The sequence below is a fragment of the Puma concolor genome, chromosome A2 (genome assembly GCF_028749965.1).
Source record: "Puma concolor isolate L17-30 chromosome A2, mPumCon1.1.hap2, whole genome shotgun sequence".
NCBI classification, from domain to species: Eukaryota; Metazoa; Chordata; class Mammalia; order Carnivora; family Felidae; genus Puma; species Puma concolor.
In genome coordinates, this window is record NC_141668.1 from 103145659 (window position 1) to 103169467 (window position 23809).

The following is a 23809-nucleotide window of genomic DNA, read 5'->3' on the forward strand; positions in this document are numbered from 1 at the left end:
GGAAGAGGAGGAGGAGGAGAAGGAGAAGGAGAAGAAGAAAGAAGAAGAAGAAGAAGAAGAAGAAGAAGAAGAAGAAGAAGAAGGAAGAAGAAGAAGAAGAAGAAGAAGAAGAAGAAGAAGAAGAAGAAGAAAGAAAGAAGGCAGAGGAGGAAGGGGAAGTGGAGGAGGAGGAGGAGGAGAAAAAGGAGGAGGAGAAAGAGGAAGTGGAGGGAGAGGGGGAGAAGGAGAGGGAAGAGAAGGAGAAGGAAGAGAATGAGGAGAAAGAGAAGGAGAAGGAGAAGAAGAAAACTGATTCCTAACTCCCATGTCCTTGTGTCATCTCTTTCCTTGAATAATCTTTTAAGCTGTCAGACACTGGAAAGTCCTCCTTGGCTAGCAGCTGTCTTCCATGAAGCTGACTGGTCCAGATCAGGAGCAGCATAAAAGCAAGAGGCACTGTGTGATGAATGGGTGGAACTGTGTCCCAACAGCAGGCAAATTTGCCCACAGGGTTACCAACCATGTCCTTTAGTTATCCTTCCAAATTGTTAATATGTGAAAGGGGTAGAGAAAGGAATTTAAGAAGGTCCTTATATCAACAGCCTAGTTTTTAGTATTATTATCTTGTATAAATTTAAAATTTGAATGTTAAAAGCTAAAGATTAACTCTTCGCATTTGAATTTATACATCAATAATTCTAAACTTTCCCAAAGGAAATGGATGCCTCTGGGCAAACAAAGGGAAATCAATGTGGGAAAGCAAACAGAATAGCTCAATTGTCCATTTTAGATTGTACTCTTTTTTACTTAACAGATTTGTTAAGGTATAATTTGGATACCATAAAACCCACTCTTACTAAATTTATATACAATCAATTTTAGAATATTCTCATCACCTCAGAAAAGCCTCGGTGCCCATTGATAGTCACTTCCTATTGCCACATCTACTCCAGGCAACCATGAATCTCCTTGTGTGTCTATAGTTTTGATTTTTGTGACATCATTGTATATAATGGATCATTCAATATGTAGTGTTTGTCATCTGTCTTCTTTCACTTGGCACAACGTTTGTGAGGTCCATCCATGTTTTGCATATATATATCAGCACTTTGTTTTTATTTCTGAATAAGATTTCTTTGAATAGATATACCATATTGACTTTATCCATTATTCAGTGGGTGGACATTGGATTGTTTCCACCTTTTGGCCATGATGAATGATATTACTGTAGCCATTCATGTACAACTCATTGTGTAGATCTGTGTTTCATTTCTTGAGTGAAAATCTAAGGGTCAAATTATTAGGTGATATGGTCAATTTAAATTTAACTGTTCAAAAACTGTGACACTGTTTTCCAAGATGGCTTTGCCAGATTATATGTCCAGAGACAATGTATGAAGTTTCCAGATTCTCCACCTTCTCAGCAACACTTGCTATAGTCTTCTTATTATTTATATTCACTCTATTGGGGGTGTGAAATGGTATCTTCTTGTGATTTGAATTTGCTCTACTTAATGACTGGTGATGTGTAATTTATTTTGCTACCTGTTTGGAGATAGTTATAGTTATATGTATCTGAAGGTATGTTAAAAAAAAACTGGAGGGGTGCCTGGGTGGCTCAGTCGGTTGGGCATCTGACTTCGGCTAAGGGCATGATCTCATGGTTTGTGGGTTCGAGCCCCACGTCGGGCTCTGTACTCACAGCTTGGAGCCTGGAGCCTGCTTCGGATTCTGTGTCTCCCTCTCTCTCTCTGCTCTTCCCCCACTCATGCTCTGTCTCCCTCTGTCTCTCAAAAATAAAATAAAACATTAAAAAAAACATGGAGGATATAGCAGTGGATTTCCCTGGATAATAAAAGCATGAGTGATTTATATTTTTAATTTCTTTAATTAAAAAAATATTTTCTATAATAAACAGGAGTTGTAACTAACAATGCAGTATAGCTTTCTTTTTGCAAGATTATAGCATTTAATGATAAAAGCTAGTATTTTTCAAGATTAACTTCTAGAATCAGCTACTTCTTTCTTGACAGTTGATGTACTCAGTTGTATCCTTTCAGGACATCCATTAATAATGGCCTTCGATTTTTTGCCAAGTCTTAATTTCTCAATTGACTTTGATTCTATATACTTCAACTATTTATGGGTCAGGTTCTATGCACTAGTTCTGGCACTGATCCCAGGTACTTGATTCTTTCCCAAAGTCTATATACAAAATTATTGCCAGGATTGGTAGTGGTGGTAATGATCTTTTATAGACTTCTGACCTTATATGCAGTAAGATAAGGCTAACTTACGACACTTTCTTTTGAACCGGGTTGTCCGTGACTTGGAGTGTTGTCTCTATTCACGTTACCTCAATATTTCAGTGTATTTCTCTTACTAATGAATAATGTGGAAAGAAGCGCAGAAATATAAAGCAACAGGAAAGCATAGTCAAGGAAAGGTTGGGAGAAGTTAGAATCAGAAACCATTCTAGTTACAGAAGAAACATAAACATACTTTTATGCATTCAAATGCTTATCAGACACAAACACAAAATGAGAGGTGAAAATTTTGGTTGAATATATCACGGGTACTGATAATGAAATTGGCAGAGTTGAGGGTTTTTTCATTTTTTTATTGAGGGAGTGAATTTTAACTATTGGATGTTTTATATGCCTTAGAATCCTTCTGAGCCATTTATGATACTTCAGGAAACAAGTGTCCTGGGCGCCTAGGATATAAACATTCCCATCCAGGTCATGAACAGAAGAGTGGAGGTAGGGATTTACCTCGACCATTTTTTCAGGAAAGCACTCCTCGTTTTGGCATAACTTCTCATGTCTTATAGCTCTCAGACTTGATTCTGTAGGTAGATAGGCACAGGAGAGAGCGCTCCCACAGTGGACTTACTGACAAACTAAGTTGGGCCCCAAAATAACATTAAACCTCTTAGCAAATGACTGCCAGAACACTCCATCTCACTTACACAATTGTTTGGATTTTAACTTGACTTTTTGAAAGTCGAATTTTTATAGGGTCTTCAGAGTTGCTGGCAAAGAAAAATCCAACCCAGTTTTTCCATACGCTCAATTATAACTCATTATTTGCCCAACATAGAGCTTCTTATTAGTTAAAAAAAAAAAAAAAGGGAGGGGGATGTTGTGAACTCTTTAGCTTCTCCTGTGTGTGGTTATGTGTCCCTGTTGTCTTTCTTTTAGATATAAACAACTCGTTCTTTCTTTTTGTATTCTCTGTGTCTGTACAATATTAGTGACCTGTGGATTTATTTTGCCTTTACTCATGTACTTTTTCTTAGCTTGTGTCTTAAAAGAAAAATCTATATGCCACCTCTGACTGGAGTTTGTTTTAGGAATTCAGGCAATTCTTTTTAAATCATACGAAGTATGCTCTTACAGGGTTAGCTGGCACGAGGAGGCCTTAAGATTGCTGTAAGACCAGTCTTTTCAAGATCCCCTCAGGCCAGGCAAGCACACGTAACATAATCAAAGGTTGAATGGCAACTTTTCAGGCACAAAAAGGATAGCATGATTCTAGGGATCCATTCCTCTTTTCTCATTCTGCCTTCAGGCAAACTGGCCTGCCCTAAAACCCCCCTCTGTGCCTAAATAAACAGATAAGTCTATCACTTTAAATTCCTTGCTACTTAATGGCATAATATAACTGTCAAATAAAGATGCTTTTGTAGGAGCTGTCCGTTTCCTTCCACCACAACAACACAGGAACAGGAGTGATAGCCACATATGTTTGCTGATAACTATGTAAATGTGGACAAATCTCAAAAGCCACATGTATCTCTAACTATATGGGCAGTGACTGATTACTGGCTCCAAGCACTTACATGCTATTGCATTTCATCTTTAGAATACTATGAATTGAATAATATTAGGCATTTTTGTTGTTGTTGTTTGGATGAGGGAGAGGAGACATAATTAACCAAGTCCAAATCTGTTTGCTTAATCATGATATATCAGTGAATGTTCTCTGGGATGCATCTATCCTTTGATTTTCTCTCTCCATCTCTTTTATTGCTCACTACACACACACACACACACACACACACACACACACACACACTCATGACACAACTCACATATCACTCTGCATTTGCATACACAGTATTATCCAAGGAGAATCTCTCCATGAATGCCTCTTAGAAACCTCATGCTCACCTACCAGAAATGAAAGTAAGAGGGTTCCTATTTACTCTTTCCACTTGTGGTTGAACCTATCCGATCAGACCCACATCCCCTGTAGCATGCACACACAGAGCACAAGAACTTATGCTCTCTTAAAAGCGTGCATATAAGGGCCCCTGGGTGGCTTAGTCATTTAAGCATCTGACTCTTGACTTGGTCATGATCTCAGGGTTCATGAGATCGAGTCTCATGTTGGGCCCTTTGCTGATACTTTGGAGCCTGCTTGGGATTCTCTATCTATCTATCTATCTATCTGTCATCTATCTATCTATCTATCTATCTATCTATCTATCTATCTCTTTCTCTCTGCCTTTCCTCTGCTCACATTTTCTCTCTTTCTCTCTGTCTCAAAATAAATAAACACTTAAAAAAAGTACATGCATGTAATTTATCATTCAATCCAAGACACTTTTGATTGAAAGGGGACACAAACTGGTCAGGCTTAAGCAAGGTCAACTGAGACTGTCCCTAACAAACTCTTGTGTATTAAACTGGTACAACTCAGATATACAGACTTCTTTGTAACACTAACACTGCTCACCCTTACCCCAGTAGCTCTTTAAGCTTTACAAAATCCCAAATTAGGTTCTTTTATGATTTCACCCTTTTCCTCTCCACATCATTTTCCCCCAGTTAACTTCTACTTATCCTAAAAATTTCAGTTTTCCAAGTTACCTATGGCAAACATGTTCTCATGTCTATTATATATCCACATAGAAATTTTTACTTGCCTTTATAATAAAATTTGTTAAACTGTATTTAATTTTCTTTCTTCTACCTATCTTGTCACTGATCTTTAATTTCCTTGGTGCCTCAGTTGCCTTCATGTCCCTACTGCCTAGCAAAATACTTGGATCACCATGGACTCTCAATAAATAGTTTAGGAACATTAAACAAATGTGGTACTGACTGCAGGCAGGATGATACAATTGTCCAGATGCTTAAACTCCTTTACTTTCTGAATTTTAGTTCTCTGCTGGACTTAATACAGTCCTGTCCCAGGCTGGTTGGGGTGGGTGGTGTCCCCCACCACCCCCATCAATGGTAATGCATTGTTCTCTTACTCTTCCTTGTGTCCCTCACATTTAGAAGTACCCCTTCTACAGAAGGTTGCATTCAAACTGAAGCAAAATGACAGATGTGCTTAATATGCATGACAAAAACACTTAGCACAAATGTGATCGTAATTTTTGAAACTACACCTTAACCCCAAATCACAAACCATGAAAGTCTTTTTATAACATCTTCCTCCTCTAAGATGTTTTGAACTCACTGTAGCTTTTGGAAATGTTGTCTCACCTAAAGACACATATTTCAAAACTGCCAAAGGCGTGAGAAGTATGGAAATGCTGAGACTGTCCTAGGTTGGAGGCCTCTAAGGAGAGAAGATGATTTAATGAAACAGAGTACCTTGGATTGGATCCTGAAGCAGAAAAGATGCTGATGGAAACAATGGCAGAATCCAAAGTCAGGAGCTGAGCTGAAGATATTATTCCATGTTACCTTCTCAGTTGTTATAAATATCCCATGGTTCCGAAAGGTATTAACATTAGGGGGTGCTGAGTTAGGGGTAGGTGGGAATTCTCCTCTAGGTCTCAAATTATTTCAAAATGAAAAGTTAAAAAAGCTTGGGTTACCATTTTTGCTTCCAAGTTATGGACTGCCACCACAGGCCAAATTACAGGGCTGGACACGAGGTGAGCTGCACTAGATAAAGAAAGACAGAGTGGAAACCTTCCTAGTGACCTAGGTCAGAAGAGGGGGGAGATGAGCACTGATGTGCACCTGGGAAGCAGAGTTAGTGTAACAAGAGAGCACTCACCAAGAGGCAAAACGAGGGACACTCAATAGCCCAACCAGGAGAATGTATGGGAGAATGTGGACCCCAAACCTCGAGAGCAAGTAATCAGACCTGCCCCAAGAAGCAGAATTTGAAGCCGTTTCCTGGGTAAGATTTGCTTATATCAATGTCCCTCTGGGGAGGAGTTAACCTGCTATTCTGGAGGACAAATGCATCCCCTTAAAAGGGAAGATTTCTACTTTTCCCTACTCTTCCCTAATTCCTTTTATGTAGGTTTTATAAGTTGATCATCTGATAGATGTCTCTATTTCAAGGACGTTTCACGTTGATCCTGTGTGAATCTTGAGATGACAGCATGCAAAGAGAAACAGACTTTACTGTTGAGCTCTCTGGGGTTGACGATGTTAGGCTGGACCCCTGTCCACTTTTACTTATGTTTATCAATTAACAGTAGTGCAGGACTGCTGTTGAGAAGAAAAGGATAAAAAAAGACAGAAACTCCAGGAAAGCAAGGTACTATTCTATAAAAAGACTATTGAGTTCAATGAAATTATGTCTTCAAAAATAACACATTCCAAACATTTTACCATATTACTTTAAAATATCCCTCTTTTGAAAGTTTAAGAAAAGATATTTAATTGATTATAGCAGAAGATGGTAAGCCTGACATGTGAGCTATTATCATAATCATTATTTTCACAAATCAGGAAATGTTGAGGGTTATAATTGCTTAAGTGATTTTTACTACTTTTGCTTTATTCAACATAATACTTTCACAATCTCTTACAAAAGGTCATATGTTTCAGTAGGAGCATCACATTTTAAGTACATGTGAAAAACATCATCCCTGATATGAACCATTTTTACATTTTTCTAAAGTATACAAATGAGATTTTTTTAGTGTTTTCCTAGAGAAGGATGAAACTGGAAAATTCTCCCCCCAAAAAAGAAAGACTGTGCTTTTCTGGAACAAAATACCAGCATAAAAGTGTGCCTATTTAGGACGTAAGTAATATTGACATTTGCTCTATGGTCACTGATGGAATGTTTGAGTATGCTAATAAAAACATAAAGGATACCATCATCTTATCATTTGAGATAGATATACTCAAAAACTGACAATTAAGCTAATTCAGAGTTAACACCATAATAAAACATTACGAGGAGAACTTGTTTTGCTGTTTTCATTGATTTCAATGTAATTGTCTCTATAATACTAAATATTTGCGCACTATTTGGTCCTAGCAAACACAGGAAATGCAAAGAAAATTCAAAATAAATTTCAAGGTTTGCATGTTAAATTTTCTTTATGAAATGTTGTTATTCATTCTTTGCCAGAACTATAAATAATCACCGGAACCTTATTTTGTCTATATTGACTTTTTTTTTTATTATTTATTTATTTTTTTTTTCCTGATCACATCATACCTTATTCCTCTGTATAAGCCTCCTCCCTTCCTTCCTTCCTTCCTTCCTTCCTTCCTTCCTTCCTTCCTTCGTTCCTTCCTTCATGAGGTAATTTCATTCTGTACTGGGACTTCCCATTTGTTTCCTGATGAACTGAAATTGTTATTACTCTAACATGTTAACTAAGTTGCAGTCTATATTTATATCTAGAAGACATGTATATGTATGTATGTTTATAATACATATTGCTATGTATAATAGGCTTGTACATACCTATATCAAGAACACACTAGGGGCGCCTGGGTGGCGCAGTCGGTTGAGTGTCGACTTCAACCAGGTCACAATCTCGCGGTCCGTGAGTTCGAGCCCCGCGTCGGGCTCTGGGCTGATGGCTCAGAGCCTGGAGCCTGTTTCCGATTCTGTGTCTCCCTCTCTCTCTGCCCCTCCCCCGTTCATGCTCTGTCTCTCTCTGTCCCAAAAATAAATAAACGTTGAAAAAAAAAATTTAAAGAACACACTGAATTTACATATATTTGAGTATACATGCATTTCAAAAGCATGCTATCTATCTGAATGCACATATACTGTATACACATATAAATATCACAATGTATTTACACGTGTACATAAGAATATAGGAACATTACTGGTGCTCAATTCTCCTTTGCTATATACTCTCTTTATATATTTCTCCAGTACATTTATATTTCTGCCAATTTAATTACACTTTTACCGTGAATTCATCTGAATGTTACTAAATCAGCCTATAACTAACTTTACACTTACATAATTCATCATTTCATAAAAGAATGAAGTATAAGTGCAGAAGGAGAGCTGTTTCTTTAAGTCTAACTAATAATTTGGAAAGACTTAGTAGAGTTGTCCAAAACAATTCTTATGAATAAGGTATGAGCAAGTTATCTGCAACACACCCGGCGAAATCTACAAATAATGTGCACTCATATTGTCACTCATACTGTTTGCAGATACCTAAATTCTGGCTTCACTTTAAATAAATTGGAATAGAAAAGAACAATGTTGACGTGTAGGCATGATTTATGCAGAAGTCCTATTAGCATATTGTTGTGTAAAGAAAGAACCTACATTGCTCAATAAAAATAGGGACGCCTGGGGGCTCAGTGTGGTGAGCTTCCAATTCTTGATTTCCCGCCTAGGTCATAATCCCCAACGTCCTGGGATCAAGCCCTGAGTCCTCCTTTGTGCTCATAGTGGGGAGCCTGCTTAGGATTCTCTCTTTCTCCCTCCTGCCCCTCCCCTGCTTGTGCTTTCTCTCTTTAAAACATTTAAAAAAATTATAAATAGGTATATACATTAGAAGTTTAAACAATATGTTACTTTTGTGATTCCTCTAAGCACTTTCCAGTCTGACCAAAACACTTAGAGCAACACATAGCAAAATTGTGTGCCTTTATGTATATTCAGAATTTTATACGTATATGTGTATAAACACAAACATACACATACAGAGGCACATATGTGTGCGTTACATAACATAGATACACATGTACACAGACCTACATGTGTGTATGTTATAGATGATGTATAGGTATACATAGACACATACCAAGATGCATTGTTTTGAGTAATACTTTATGAAATTTTAGCTAGACTACAATAAAATATGCTGTTCCTCTTCTCATTTGAAAGGAAACCCCTTAATCTTTGATGTCCAGATAGGAATATTCCCAACACTGAGGGAGGGAAGTTTAGTAATAATAGAATTAGATATTTAGGTCAAGGAAGGTCTCCTGGCTCTGCCTTGTTCCTTCTGTGCCTTTATTTGGTCCTTTTCTTTGCCTGGACCATCACAGATTAACGCTAAAGTTAGGATGTGATCTTTGGAAAAAACAGAGGACCCGGAAATCAACAGTGGGAGAAAACAAGTCCTTGGGATTCGCATGTGGGTTACTGAATCAAGTTCTTTAAAATTACAACCTTCCTATCGACTTTGAGCATTATGTTCCATTTTATACATTTTTGTGCCAATGCTGTCAATGTGGCACATTTTGTGCCAAGTTATAAAAGTGCCTACTCTAATAAAAGTTTTACTTCTTTGCTCCTTTTTCTTCCTTGTTTGTTCTTGTGAATTATTTCAATGCTATGCTATTACCTATTACATGGTTCATGTCTTTACTGCAGATTTCGTCATTTGTTAAAATTAAATAACAATGCCAAAATAAGAGAAAAACTACAACGTTACACACAAAGTTCCAGACATTCATTCTTGTTAATTTACTAAATTAACACAAGATTATTTCTCCTAGAATCTTGCCAAGGATGGAATACCTTGTTTTTTGGCAACGATGGCTGTAAAATCCATGCGTGGATAGACCAGATATACATATAGATAGAAATAAATTTCTCTGAATAATTAAGACACATTGAATATTTTATTTATTTATTTATTAACAATTCAATTTCTTTCTTATATGTAGAGTTACATTTTTATGAATTCCTCTTTCTTTTCTTTTCTTTTCTTTTCTTTTCTTTTCTTTTCTTTTCTTTTCCTTTCCTTTCCTTTCCTTTCCTTTCCTTTCCTTTCCTTTCCTTTCCTTTTCTTTTCTTTCTTTCTTTCTATTGATATTTAGTGGTTCCTTGTATTTGTGGCATAGCAATCTGTGATCTGCTATCTGGGTTACAAGTGTCACATCCAACCTTGTCACTTGCTTTTGAAGTCTTTGTTCTATTCCAGGTTAGGTTTTCAAAATATTACCTGTTACAAACTTTGCTTGTATGGTTTTGGGGTTTTAGTCTCCTTAAGAATGCCAAAGGAGGCGATTGGTGGAGGGTTTTTAACATTATCTGTAAAGCTTACATTTTCAAAATGTATCATGTGTGTAATTAAACTTTAAGTAATTTACTCTTGGGAAATAAAATATTTTCTTTGAATTTTCAACTCTTGTAGTTTTGATGTTTACATGTGTGTTTCATATAAGAGCTAGAAGGCTGTGTTCTATTTCCTAATTAAGAAGCTGATAATTTCAATTCAAGGTTTTTAGTAGTTAATTATTTTACACAGATTTTATTTTTAATTTTTTTTAATGTTCACTTTTTTTTTTTAATTTTTTAACGTTTATTTATTTTTGAGACAGAGAGAGACAGAGCATGAACGGGGGAGGGTCAGTGAGAGAGGGAGGCACAGAATCTGAAACAGGCTCCAGGCTCTGAGCGGTCAGCACAGAGCCCGACGCTGGGCTCGAACTCACGGACCGCGAGATCATGACCTGAGCTGAAGTCGGCCGCTCAACCGACTGAGCCACCCAGGGACCCCAAATGTTCACTTATTTTTGAGAAAGAGAGAGAAAGAGCAGGGGAGGGGCAGAGAGAGAGGGAGACCCAGAATCTGAAGCAGGCTCCAGGCTCCAAGCTGTCAGCACAGAACCCAACGCGGGGCTCAAACTCATGGACAGTGAGATCATGACCTGAGCCGAAGTTGAATGCCCAACCGACTGAGCCACCCAGGTGCCCCTTTCACACAGATTTCAAATGTTAGCATTATCATATATTAAATTCTACTTTAGGAATCTCTGGTCTGCCCCAGGGACTCATTTGTCTCTGCATGTCCATATTGCTGGACCTCTGTGACACAAGGGCGGAGGCCTCAGTTGGCGTCGGCTGGCCATGCAGGCACACTCTCCTAGGTCCCTGTAAGGCTGGTTCGCCAGAATAAGATTCCCTGTGCTCTTGGTAAATTCTTTTGTATATTCCAGGTTAATATTTTGTCTTATAACGTGACTGGTGGACCACATTGTTCCGAGGCACTGCTGTGAATAACCCCATCGGGAATCTCTTCCCAAGCTCACAAGCTCCCAGGTCACTCCCATCCTGTGTGCTCAAGCCTTGCAAGCCCTTGGAAACTCATCATGAGACTCATGATTAGAAAATCCCCACACAGCTGAAAGCCCTCATGGTTCTTTTCAACCTCCTGCCCTCATTTATCATGTACGCACCGCCCGTCAGCGTCAGCTGGAAGCAGAGATGCTCTTCCCCCCACATTTCAAGATGCTCATGGTGTGGACCAGACAGCAGGTGCACTTCTGGCTCACGCTGGCTCCTTCCAGACTATTATGTCTCTTTACTCTTTCAAAACTTCCCGCTACTTTGAAATCATGCTGGCAACCATGTGCTGCCTTCCCTGCAGTCATAAACCTTTGAATTCCTCCCCCGTCATCTTCACCCTTAGTCCTGCTCTGGTCACTATTCATCGCACCCCCATCCACCAAGTTTCTTGACCATGTCTATGACACTGATAGATTTCTGTCCCCTCTCCTCGTTCTCACACCTCCGAGGTCTATCATTAAGACTTCTGATAGTTTTTCCCATAGGATTCAATCTCCCTCCCTTATCAGTTTCTTTCTTAACCAGTTTGAATCCATAATCCAAATTAAAATTACTTCTTTAAAAACACCCTGTTAGAGGTGCCTAGTTGGCACAGTGGGTTGAGTCTGACTCTTAATCTCAGCTCAGGTCATGATCTTGCCAACCTGAGATTGAGCCCCACATAAGACTCTATGTTGAGTATAGAGCCTCTGAGATTCTCTCTCTCTCTCTCTCTCTCTCTCTCTCTCTCTCTCTCTCTCTCCCCACCCCCCACGGGTGAACCCAAGAACACACACACTCACACACTGGTTCTGATTCTCAGGAGAACCCTGTCTAATACACATCTTACCTCCTTTGCTTCCTTCCTCCTTATTAAATTATTTTGGACTATAACAGTTAATGTGAGACTGGTTAAAATATAACGGTTAAAACCCATGATGGACTCAATCCTCATTTATACTAGTTCAGCTACAATAAAATCTAAAGAAGACTAATGAATCATTTTTCCGGGTTTCCCACTTGATTTGAAGAACCCAACCCCACAATGAACACTCGACATTTTTTCTCGTAATTCCGCTACGTTCTCCCACTCTTTTTTCTGTCCCACTCAGAGAATTGTTTCACATGCTCAGCTCTTTTGTCAAGCCTCAAATATGTCCCTCCTGCCCCCTCTCACCTCAGCTTGCTTTGTGATTCCCTGGTAGAGCAGGAGACAGAGAAGTAAGTCACCCTGGGGCCCAGATCCACCTCCCTGGCTCCACACTACAGCCCCCAGCCCCTGCTGTGATTGAGGATCAAGTACCAGCCCACCCTCCACCGGCACCTAACTGGTCATCCTTCCAGATCTTGCCAATGATCACTTATGGGCTGAACATATTACATATTATATTCCCAATTCTTTTTTTTAGAGTATTTTTGAGAGAGAGAGAAACAGAAAGTGCACATGCAAGCAGGGGAAGGGGAAAAGAGAGAGAAGAGAGAAAGAGAGAGAATCCCAAGCAAGTTCCGTGCTGTCAGTGCAGACAGAGCCCATCATGGGCCTTGAACCCATGAACCGTGAGATCATGACCTGAGCTGAAATGAAGAGTCCAAGGCTTAACCGACTGAGCTACCAGGCACCCCTCCCTATCCTTTCTTAAAATACAATTTCCAAATAAGCTAAAACTGCCCCCAACATTCCCACTTGCCTGCTATACCTCACGACTCAATATCTACCAAATGGCTCCTCCAGACCCTGCCTCCACATCCGTCCCTCCCAACGTCTTCCAAATTAATTCAGCCTTGACCTCCTACACTCTGAAACAATTCCTCTTTTCAAAGTCAGTGACGGAATATCTCTTAACTTCGCCTCCACAGCCAACATGGGTGACAAATCCCACTTTCTAGAGTTCTTTTGGTGTCCCTGCTGCTTCTGACTTTTCTCCCACCTCCGTGGTTTTCTTAGGTTTCTCTCTCCTTTCTTTCACCTTTTAAACATGGGAGCAGGACAGGGTTCATCACCATGCATTTTCTGCAGAGGCGATCCCATGCAGTCCCCGGCCTTAAGCACCATGTATATAAGTGGGCTTATGTGCTCATGACTTCTGCATTTATTTCCCTGCCTTCAAACCCTCCACTGAGTTCCAGGATGATGGGTTCAAAGGCACAGAGGACAATTTCACCGGCGTAACAAACGTGTGTATCCAGCAACCATGCCCAGCTCAGAACCCTCGACAGGTATGGTCCCCACTGCCATTTCCCACCTCAACAAAGGGCACTGTCACAGGCGGTTTCCGGAACCAATAGGCCGAGACCTGGATTCTTCCACTCACCTAATGCTATCATCCGTCGCATTCGCGAGCCCCAAAACATCCACCCTCGACACACACCCCAAATTCATGTGCACTTTTCACCTGCATTGCTTCTCTCTCAGCAGCGGGCACCCCTCGTTTCTGTTTCAATCCCTGCCTTTGGATAACACACTCTCCACAGGACAGCCAGAGCGATCAAGCTGGTTATCCTCTCCTCTGCCTAAAACGGTGGTTCCCGGAATAAAACTTACACACTTCCGTACTGTATACGGCCTCATGACACGCCTCCTCAGCCTATCCGGTCTCTCGCCGCTTTCTAGCTGGGCTGGACTTCAATTAGGGCCTCAAATAAACACAAGTTATTATTACCGGTACAGGCGCTTCGCCCTTGCGCTTGCAATCCGGAACCCACGTGCCCTTTAGCGTGACATTAACAAGACCTTTTTAAAGTATTAAGATTATTTTTTAATGTGATCAAATATTTATACAAGCCGGCCAAAGAGGGAAGGTGGGGAAGAAAAACTATTTTCCAGAAAATGAAGCGAAAAAGGCACTCAGGGGGAGGCCGGGGGAGGCAGGGGACTTATCAACAATTTTCAGTGCGGGATCTACGCAGGAAGGACAGGCGGGTCTGGGGGCCGCCGCAGTCCTGTGTCAGGGTCCCACGCAGAGATAGAGCAAGGGGTCAGCGGGCTGAGAATAAATACACAATGGTGAGTCTCAGGAGGCAGGTAAGGGGGCTCTGACTCAGGAATCAAAGGAGCCTGAGGGCTGGGTAACCTCGGGGTGGAGAAGAAGAGCCCCAGGCGCTGCTCTTAGGTACTGGAGGAAGGTGTGAGGCCCCAGGAGCGCGGCCTCTTTTCTCAGCTCTGCAGCTGAGGATCTGTGTCCTGGGCTGACAGTGTCCCTGCTGCAGGGTGGTCAGCAGACGGTGGGGGCTGGGCATCGGGCCCGAGGTCCGCGTCCTCCTTCGACACACTGCAGCTCCAGCAGTGAAGGCTTCTGACCAGCGGCCCTGGCCTGGGCACGAAGGAAGGGACCTCTCCATTTCTGATCAGGGGCTTAAAGGCGGAAGGCCTGGGCTCTGGGTTGGGCCTCCGGCTCGCGCCCTCCGGGATCTCAAACCACAGGGGCCCGTCAAACCTACGGTTGCCCTTAGGGCACTGGCTGAGGGCCCTCAGCACAGTCTCCTTGGCACACGGGTCCGGGCGCTCCTGGGAGAGCGGAAGCCCAGCAGAGCAGGCGCCGCGCCCCTGCGCCGCAGACGCCCAGGGGCTCCCCCTGCGCTCAGGCGGCGCGATCTTGACGGTCACGGGGCTCCAGGTCCGTCTCGGGTGGCGGGCACTCCAAACCCACCGCTTCATGTAACTCTCCCAGGCGCTGGACAGGTCCGGCCCCAGGACAGTCTCCGGGGGCGCCTTGGCAGGAAAGCGCCTCCAAGCCTCGGTGACCACCCTCCGCGGGCTGGAGGGGTCCCAGTTAGGCGGTGTCCGGGGGAGGGGGCCGGTGCGGACGCGGCGCCTGCCGTCCTGGGTCGAGGCGGGCGGGGGCCGGGGTTTCGGGTGCCCTGCGCCGAGGGGTGGCTGCGCGGGCCTGGGCGGGCTCACGTTGCTGCCCATGGGAGCCGACGGCGGGGCGGGGGCCTTCCGGTGGGGATTCGACTTCCAGAAGTTCCCAAAGTCGCAGGACCCGGCTGCCAGCGAAGTGTCCGGGGCTCAGATGACTGTTGGCGTCTGGGCACAGGGAAAGCGCGCGAGCCTGGGCGTTGTAACCGTTCTCAACCTGGCGGGCGCGTGGGGCCCGCAGCGGGGACGCGGGAGCTGATTGCTGGCGCAGCGGCAGCCCGCGGGGCTCACAGCCTCCAGCCTCCGTTCCCCTCGCTGCTGGTAGCAGGAGTTTGGCTGTGGATGGAGGCCTAAGCGCTCAGGATCTCCACTCCCACCCCCACCTCCCAGCATTTTTATTGTGATATCATCCACATATCATACAATTCACCCAAAGGTTACATTTCTATGACTTGTGGTATTTTCACAGATATGTGCACTCATCACCATGGTCAACCTGAAAACATTTTCATTGCTTCAAAAGCAAATCCTGTACTCAATAGCTATCCCATCCACCCCCTACCTTTCCGGAGCCAGGAAACATTCACTAATTCATTTTCTCTCTAGATACAGATTTTCCTATTTGTGAGCTTTCATATAAATGGGGTCACATAATATGTAGTGGTTTGTGACTGGCCTCTTTTGCTTAGCCTATGCTTTTCCAGGTCCTTCCATGCAGCAGCATTTCACTGTTGTTATGGTCCAGCATCATTCCATTGTATGGAGAGACCACATTTTGTTTATCTGTGGCCAGTAAATGGGCATTTGGGTTGTTTCCAGTCATCTGATATTATGAATAATGTTGTCATGAACATTCATGTATAAAATTTTACATGGACAAGTGTTTTCATTTCTCTTGGTGTGTAGCTAGGGCAGAATTGCTAGGTCCTATGGTAACTGTTTAAGCTCTTGAGAAATTACCAAACTGTTCTGCACAGGGTCTGTGCTGGTTTACATCTCCCCCAGAAGGATTGTCTCTATTTTGGTACTCGACTTTAGAGGAAGAAGGTATAATAATTCCTGCAGTTCATAAAAATTACAGATCCAGTATTGACAGACGGCCACTCTCTTTCATTATCGTAAAAGCTAAACATAATTCATTTGAATGCCCTTTTAAGGAAAAATAAATAACCGGTTTTTGTTTCAGTAAACATGATACATGTTTTATTCTTCTAGAATGGTTGTTAGTGTTACTTTCTGCAATTTGCTTCTTAAGGAAATGGTGACAGCAGACCACGATTTACGTTTTAGCCCCAACAATGTGGGTTTTATGAAGACTCCCCTGTAATTTAAGCTTTCCTACATTCATACATTCGCAGGTGGATTTTATTCTCTTTGAACGTTAATGCCATTTCTCTTTTTTCCATCGTTATTGGTAATCCACGTCTACAACAGCAGTGGTTCGCATTTCCGATGAACAGTGAAAAGCATCTGACAACAAAACCAGTGTTTGAAGACTAGAATACATATATTGTGGGGGAGGCTGAGGGTGGTGTGAAACTAACTGTTCCCCAGAACGTTTTCCTCAAAGGTACGTGCCTGCAGAATGAGCCAGTAAAGGTACAGAAAAGTGGAAGCTGATGAAGTAAGTACCAAATCCAAGAGCAAGCCACAGGTGCATTTTGGATCTGAGAGGCAAACAGGTAAATGTTGAGGACATTAGAAGGAGCCTACTGAGAAGGCTCCATGAGGCTTCTGCAGTTGGGAAGGAATCCGCTTGTTGGAGAGGTAGGTGTGCTATCAGCCAAGGGGTACTGGAGGATGAGATCTGTAACACTTTCCACTCACCAATTCCTGTTCATTTCTTCCACATTCCTTATTTGGTGACGATCCCTCAGGATATGATTTTGAAAACAAGAAATTCCTATGCTATAATTTTCTTCTTAACAAGACATTTCCTGATAATTATAGCAATGACTCTATAGCTAAGAAGCCTCTTAAGACAGTAATATCATTGTCACCAGAGTGGACTGTCAATACAATTGAATATAGATTTCTTAAAATGTATTTCAATGCCCAGTATCTACAGGGTTTCCCACATCCTATTTTCAGTACGGTCCTATGAGCACCATTTTGGTTTGTGGTTAAATACTCTTTGAAAAACCACAATCTCTCTACTGGTGAGGCACATAAGTTAATCCCTTGTAAACAGATATTCACCTGCAAATCAACATGTTGATTAGTTACAAGTTATTTGCATTGACAATGAATATGTCTGCTTCTTCTCTTTCTCACACATGAAGAGATAACAGATTTATTTTGGTTAGTTGACATTAGAAATTAATGTGAATCATTGGTTGACAATTAGAAGCAACTCTCCTGCTTCCCACTCCTATCCCAGGGACATTAGAAAAAGTAGGCTGGGGATGTCACTTACATCTAAGGGGTAAAGGCCAGGAATGTCGTCAAACATCTTATGGTGCACAAGACAGCAGAGAGTGATCTCACCATAGAAGTCAGCACTGCAGGGACTGATAAACTCTGCCCTGTATATAGTTCCCTTATCTTCCTTATCTTAATGTTACTAAGTTATGTAACTATGGTAAGTTTCACAAACTATGAAATTAACTTCAGTTCAATGCTACAAAACAAACTCCGTTTTCTATTTGAATTTTACCAATTGTTCCTTTTCTTTTTCAGGAACGATTTTTTTTCAGTCAAATCCAAGGTCATGAATGTAGACCCATCGATTGACAGGTGGATAGAAATATATAGCTCTATGGATACCTATAGATATATAATACACTTCTTTGGAGAAGTGTCTATTCATGTCTTTTGCCCATTTCTTCACTGGTTTACTTGTTTTTTGGATATTGAATTTGATAAGTTCTTTATAGATTTTGCATACTAACCCTTTATCTGATATGTCATTTGCAAATATCTTCTCCCATTCATTGGTTGCCTTTTAGTTTTGCTGATTATTTCCTTCACTGTGCAGGTTTTTAATTTGATGAGGTCTCAATAGTTCATTTTTGCTTTTGTTTCCCTTGCCTCCAGAGACGTGTTGAGTAAGAAGTTGCTGCAGCCAAGATCAAAGAGGTTTTTGCCTGCTTTCTCCTCAAGGATTTTGATGGCTCCCTGTCGTACATTTAGGTCTTTCATCCATTTTGAGTGTATTTTTGTGTATAGTGTAAGAAAGTGGTGCAGGGTCATTCTTCTGCATGTCGCTGTCCAGTTTCCCAGCACCACTTGCTGAAAAGACTGTCTTTATTCCATTGGATATTCTTTCCTGCTTTGTCAAAGATTAGTTGGCCATACGTTTGTGGGTCCATTTCTGGGTTCTCTATTCTGTTCCATTGATATGAGTGTCTGTTCTTGTGCCAGTACCATACTGTCTTGATGATTACAGCTTTGTAGTACAGCTTGAAGTCCGGGATTGTGATGCCTCCTGCTTTGGTTTTCTTGTTCAAGATTGCTTTGGCGATTTGGGGTCTTTTCTGGTTCCATACAAATTTTAGTATTTTTTGTCCTAGTTCTGTGAAGAAGGCTGGTTTATTTTAATAAGGATTGCATTGAATATGTAGATTGCTTTGGGTAGTATCGACATTTTAACAATATTTGTTCTTTCTATCCAGGAGCATGGAATCTTTTTCCATGTTTTGGTGTCTTCTTCAGTTTCTTTCATAAGCTTTCTATAGTTTTCAGTGTATAGATTTTTCACCTCTTTGATTAGATTTATTCCTAGGTATTTTATGGTTTTTGGTGCAACTGTAAATGGGATCAATTCCTTGATTTCTCTTTCTGTTGCTTCATTGTTGGTGTATAGGAATGCAACCAATTTCTGTGCATTGATTTTATATCCTGCAACTTTGCTGAATTCATGAACCAATTCTAGCAGTTTTTTGGTGGAATCTTTTGGGTTTTCCATATAGAGTATCATGTCATCTGCGAAGAGTGAAAGTTTGACCTCCTCCTGGCTGATTTGGATGCCTTTTATTTCTTTGTGTTGTCTGACTGCAGAGGCTAAGATTTCCAATACTATGTTGAATAACAGTGGTGAGAGTGGACATCCCTGTCTTGTTCCTGACATTAGGGGGAAAGCTCTCAGTTTTTGCTTGTTGAGTATATTAGTGTTGGGTCGTTCATATATGGCTTTTATGATCTTGAGGTATGCTCCTTCTATCCCTACTTTCTTGAGGGTTTTTTATCAAGAAAGGATGCTGTATTTTGTCAAATCCTTTCTCTGCATCTATTGAGAGGATCATATGGTTCTTGTCCTTTCTTTTATTGATGTCATGAATCACGTCAATTGTTTTGCGGATATTGAACCAGCCCTGCATCCCAGGTATAAATCCCACTTGATCATGGTGAATAATTTTTTTAATGTATTGTTGGAGTCGGTTGGCTAATATCTTGTTGAGGATTTTTGCATCCATGTTCATCAGGGAAATTGGCCTATAGTTTTCCTTTTTTAGTGGGGTCTCTGGTTTTGGAATCAAGGTAATGCTGTCTTCATAGAAATAGTTTGGAAGTTTTCCTTCCGTTTCTATTTTTTGGAACAGCTTCAAGAGAATAGGTGGTAACTCTTCCTTAAACGTTTGGTACAATTCCTCTGGAAAGCCTTCTGGCCCTGGACTCTTGTTTTTTGGCAGATTTTTGATTACTAATTCGATTTCCTTACTGGTTATGGGTCAGTTCAAATTTTCTATTTCTTCCTGTTTCAGTTTTGGTAGTGTATATGTTTCTAGGAATTTGTCCATTTCTTCCATATTGCCCATTTTATTGGCATATAATTGCTCATAATATTCTCTTATTATTGCTTTTATTTCTGCCGCGTTGGTTGTGATCTCTCCTCTTTCATTCTTGATTTTATTTGTTTGTGTCCTTTCTTTTTCCTTTTTGATAAGAGTGGCTAGTCGTTTATCAATTTTGTTAATTCTTTCAAAGAACCAGCTTCTGGTTTCATTGGTCTGTTCTGCTGTTTTTTGTTTTTTGTTTTTTGGTTTTTTTTGGTTTTGATAGCATTAATTTCTGCTCTAATCTTTATTATTTCCTGTCTTCTGCTGGTTTTGGGTTTTATTTGCTGTTCTTTTTCCAGCTCCTTAAGGCATGAGGTTAGATTGTGCATCTGAGATCTTTCTTCCTTCTTTAGGAAGTCCTGGATTGCTATATACTTTCCTCGTATGACCGCCTTTGCTGTGTCCCAGGGGTTTTGGGTTGTGGTGGTATCCTTTTCATTGACTTCCATATACTTTTTAAATTCCTCTTTAATTGCTTTGTTAGCCCATTCATTCTTTAGTAGGATGTTCTTTAGCCTCCAAATATGGTTACCTTTCCAAATTTTTTCTTGTGGTTGATTTCAAGTTTCATAGTGTTGTGGTCTGAAAATATGCATGGTATGATCTTGACCTTTTTGTACTTACTTAGTGCTGATTTGTGTCCCGGTATATGGTCTATTCTGGAGAATGTTCCATGTGCACTGGAGAAGAATGTATATTCTGCTGCCTTAGGATGAAATGTTCTGAATATATCTGTTAAGTCCATCTGGTCTAGTGTGTCATTCAAAGCCATTGTTTCCTGTTAAGTCCATCTGGTCTAGTGTGTCATTCAAAGCCATTGTTTCCTTGTTGATTTTTTTGGTTAGATGATCTGTCCATTGCTGTGAGTGGGGTGTTGAAGTCTCCTACTATTATGGTATTACTATCAATGAGTTTCTTTATGTATGTGATTAATTAATTTATATATTTGAGTGCTATCACATTTGGCATATAAATATTTACAATTGTTAGCTCTTCTTGGTGGGTAGACCCCTTGATTGTGATATAATGCCCTTCTGCATCTCTTGATACAGTCTTTATTTTAAAGTCTAGATTGTCTGATATAAGTATGGCTACTCCGGCTTTCTTTTGTTGACCATTATCATGATAGATGGTTCTCCATCCCCTTATTTTCAATCTGTAGGTGTCTTTAGGTCTAAAGTGGGTCTCTTGTAAGCAGCATATAGATGGATCTTGTTTTCTTATCCATTCTGTTATCCTATGTCTTTTGATTGGAGCATTGAGTCCATTGATGTTTAGAGCAAGTACGGAAAGATATGAATTTATTGCCACTATGATGCTTGTAGAGTTGGAGTTTCTGGTGATGTTCTCTGGTCCTTTCTAATCTTTGTTGCTTTTGATATATATATATATATATATATATATATATATATATATATATATACATATTTTTTTTTCTTTCTTTCATCTTTTCTCCCCTCTGAGAGTCCTTAAAATTTCTTGCAGGGCTGGTTTAGTGGTCACAAACTCCTTCACTTTTTGTTTGTCTAGGAAACTTTTGATCTCTCCTTCTATTTTGAATGATAGCCTTGCTGGATAAAGAATTCTTGGCTGCATATTTTTTTTGATTCAGCATTTTGAATATATCCTGCCACTCCTTTCTAGCCTGCCAAGTTTCTGTAGATAGGTCTGATCCTAGATAGACCTGATCTGTCTTCCCTTGTAGGTTAAGGACTTTTTTCCCCTTGCTGCTTTCATGATTCTCTCTTTGCCTTGAGTATTTGACTCTGATATGCCTTGTTGATGGTCGGTTTTTGTTGAATCTAATGGGGTCCTCTGTGCTTCCTGGATTTTGCTGTGTCTCTCCCCAGGTTAGGAAAGTTTTCTGCTATGATTTGCTCACATCACCCTTCTACCCCTATTTCTCTCTCTTCCTCTTCTGGGACCCCTATGATTCTGATGTTGTTCCTTTTTAATGAGTCACTGATTTCTCTAATTCTTAAATCGTGCTCTTTTGCCTTAATCTCCCTCTTTTTTTCTGCTTCATTATTCTCTATAAGTTTGTCCTCTGTATCACTGATTCTCTGTTCTGCCTCAGCCATCCTTGTCACCACAGCATCCATCCGTGACTGCAGCTCAGTTATAGCATTTTTAATTTCATTCTGGTTATTTTTTTACTTCTTTTATCTCTGCAGAAAGGGATTCTAATCTATTTTCGACTCCAGCTTGTGTTCTTATTATTGTGATTCTAAATGTTCAGACATCTTGCTTTTATCTGTGTTGGTTAAATCCCTGGCTGTCGTTTCTTCATGGTCTTTCTTTTGGGGTGAATTCCTTCGTTTTGTCATTTTGAAGGAAGAAAAGGAATCAATGAGGTAGAAAAATTGAAATTAAAAAAATTAAAATTAAAAAAATATTAAAATTAAAAAATTAAAACACACACACACACACACACACACACAAATCGAATAAACGATGCTAGATCCTAGGTGTGTTTTGGTCTGGGTGTTGAAAGTGGTTTGACGGATTAGAGAAAAAAAATGGGGGAGGGGAAAGGAAATTGTTTGAGACTTTGAAAAAATGAATACACTGAAGTAGACTAAAATGAGATGATGGAGGTAAAATAGAATTTGAAAAAAATATACACAAATAAAGAATATAGTAGAAAAAAATAAAGCAAAATATTTTTATTAAAAATCAAAGATCAAAATGAATTTTTTCTTTTTCTGTATTCAAGTAAAAGAAAAGAAATGAAAGGGAGAAAAAAGAGAAAACAGAAAATAGAAAATAGAAAAAAAGATGAAAAAAGGAAATCATTTGAAACTTTGAAAAAGTGAATACATTGTGGTAGACTAAAATAAAACGATGGAAGTAAAATAGAATTTGAAAAACTTTACATAAAAGCAAAAAATATAGTAAAAAAATTAAAGAAAAATATTTTAATAGAAATTGAAGGTAAACATCAAGTTTTTCTCTTTCTGCATTCAAGAAAAATAAAAGAAACGAAAAGGAGGAAAAAAAGAAAAAGAAAAAAGGCAATTGAAAATTTGAAAAGGTGAATACACTGAAGTAGGCTAAAATAAAACGATGGAAGTAAAATAGAATTTGAAAAAAATTACACAAAAGTAAAAAATATATTAATAAAAATTAAAGAAAAACATTTTTAATAAAAATTGAAAATAAAAATGAATTTTTTCTCTTTGTTCAAGAAAAAGAAGTGCAAAAGAGAGAAAAAAAATGCAAGAAAATTGAATAGATGGACCTGCTAACAGACTGAAGTAGGACTGAAATTACTTCGTTTTCCCCTAGAAGTCAGTCTATGTAGCGCTTTCTAGTCCATAAACTAAGCCGGCGGTGAGATTTGTGTTTTTGAAGAGCGAAGTTGGCCCTGTTGTGCGGGGCTCAGTGTAACGGCTCTGTTCTCCATTAGATGGCGCTGCTAGCCTACTGGGGTGGATGGTTGCCTGCTTGTAGGTGCATTTGCGCATGCGCAGGAGCGGTTAAAATGGCACAACCCAGCTGTCCGGTCTCTTCTCCGGAGGATCAGCAATCGCGCACCTGTCCTCTGTCTTCGGCTTTCGTCCATTCCCCGCTCTTTCGCTCTCTGTGACCAGGCCCCGGGAAGTACCTCTCTCCTGAGTTTTGTCTCAGATGCGGCTTTTTCCCCCGGCCCCTTACTTCTGAAGGACTGTGGCTTTGGCCCGTTCCGCCCCTCTGCGGGAGGGTCTCACCGAGCACTGGCCGAATGAGCAATGGCCAAATGCCGGCTGCACCCAGGAACGCTTGCCAAACCCTGCTGCTGCCCCCGGTGCCCCGAGCCTGTGGCCAGGTGCCAGCCCGTCCCAGAAAACGTTTGCGACACAGTGTAGCAGCCGCGTTTCAGGGATTATGGAAAATCACAACACACACCTGGCACCAGACTTCACCCTTAACGACCTTGTTCCAGCACCAGTGAGTGTGGCCACCC

At 40.6% G+C, this 23809-nt stretch overlaps 1 protein-coding gene across 1 annotated transcript; it reads right to left on the reverse strand.

Moving 5' to 3' along the window:
• Positions 1–13961: 13961 nt before the first annotated feature.
• On the reverse strand, positions 13962–15236 carry POM121L12 (POM121 transmembrane nucleoporin like 12). Its single transcript, XM_025922924.2, has one exon. The coding sequence runs from the start codon at positions 15137–15139 to the stop codon at positions 14384–14386; it is 756 nt and encodes a 251-aa protein (XP_025778709.1). The 5' UTR covers positions 15140–15236; the 3' UTR covers positions 13962–14383.
• Positions 15237–23809: the final 8573 nt, after the last annotated feature.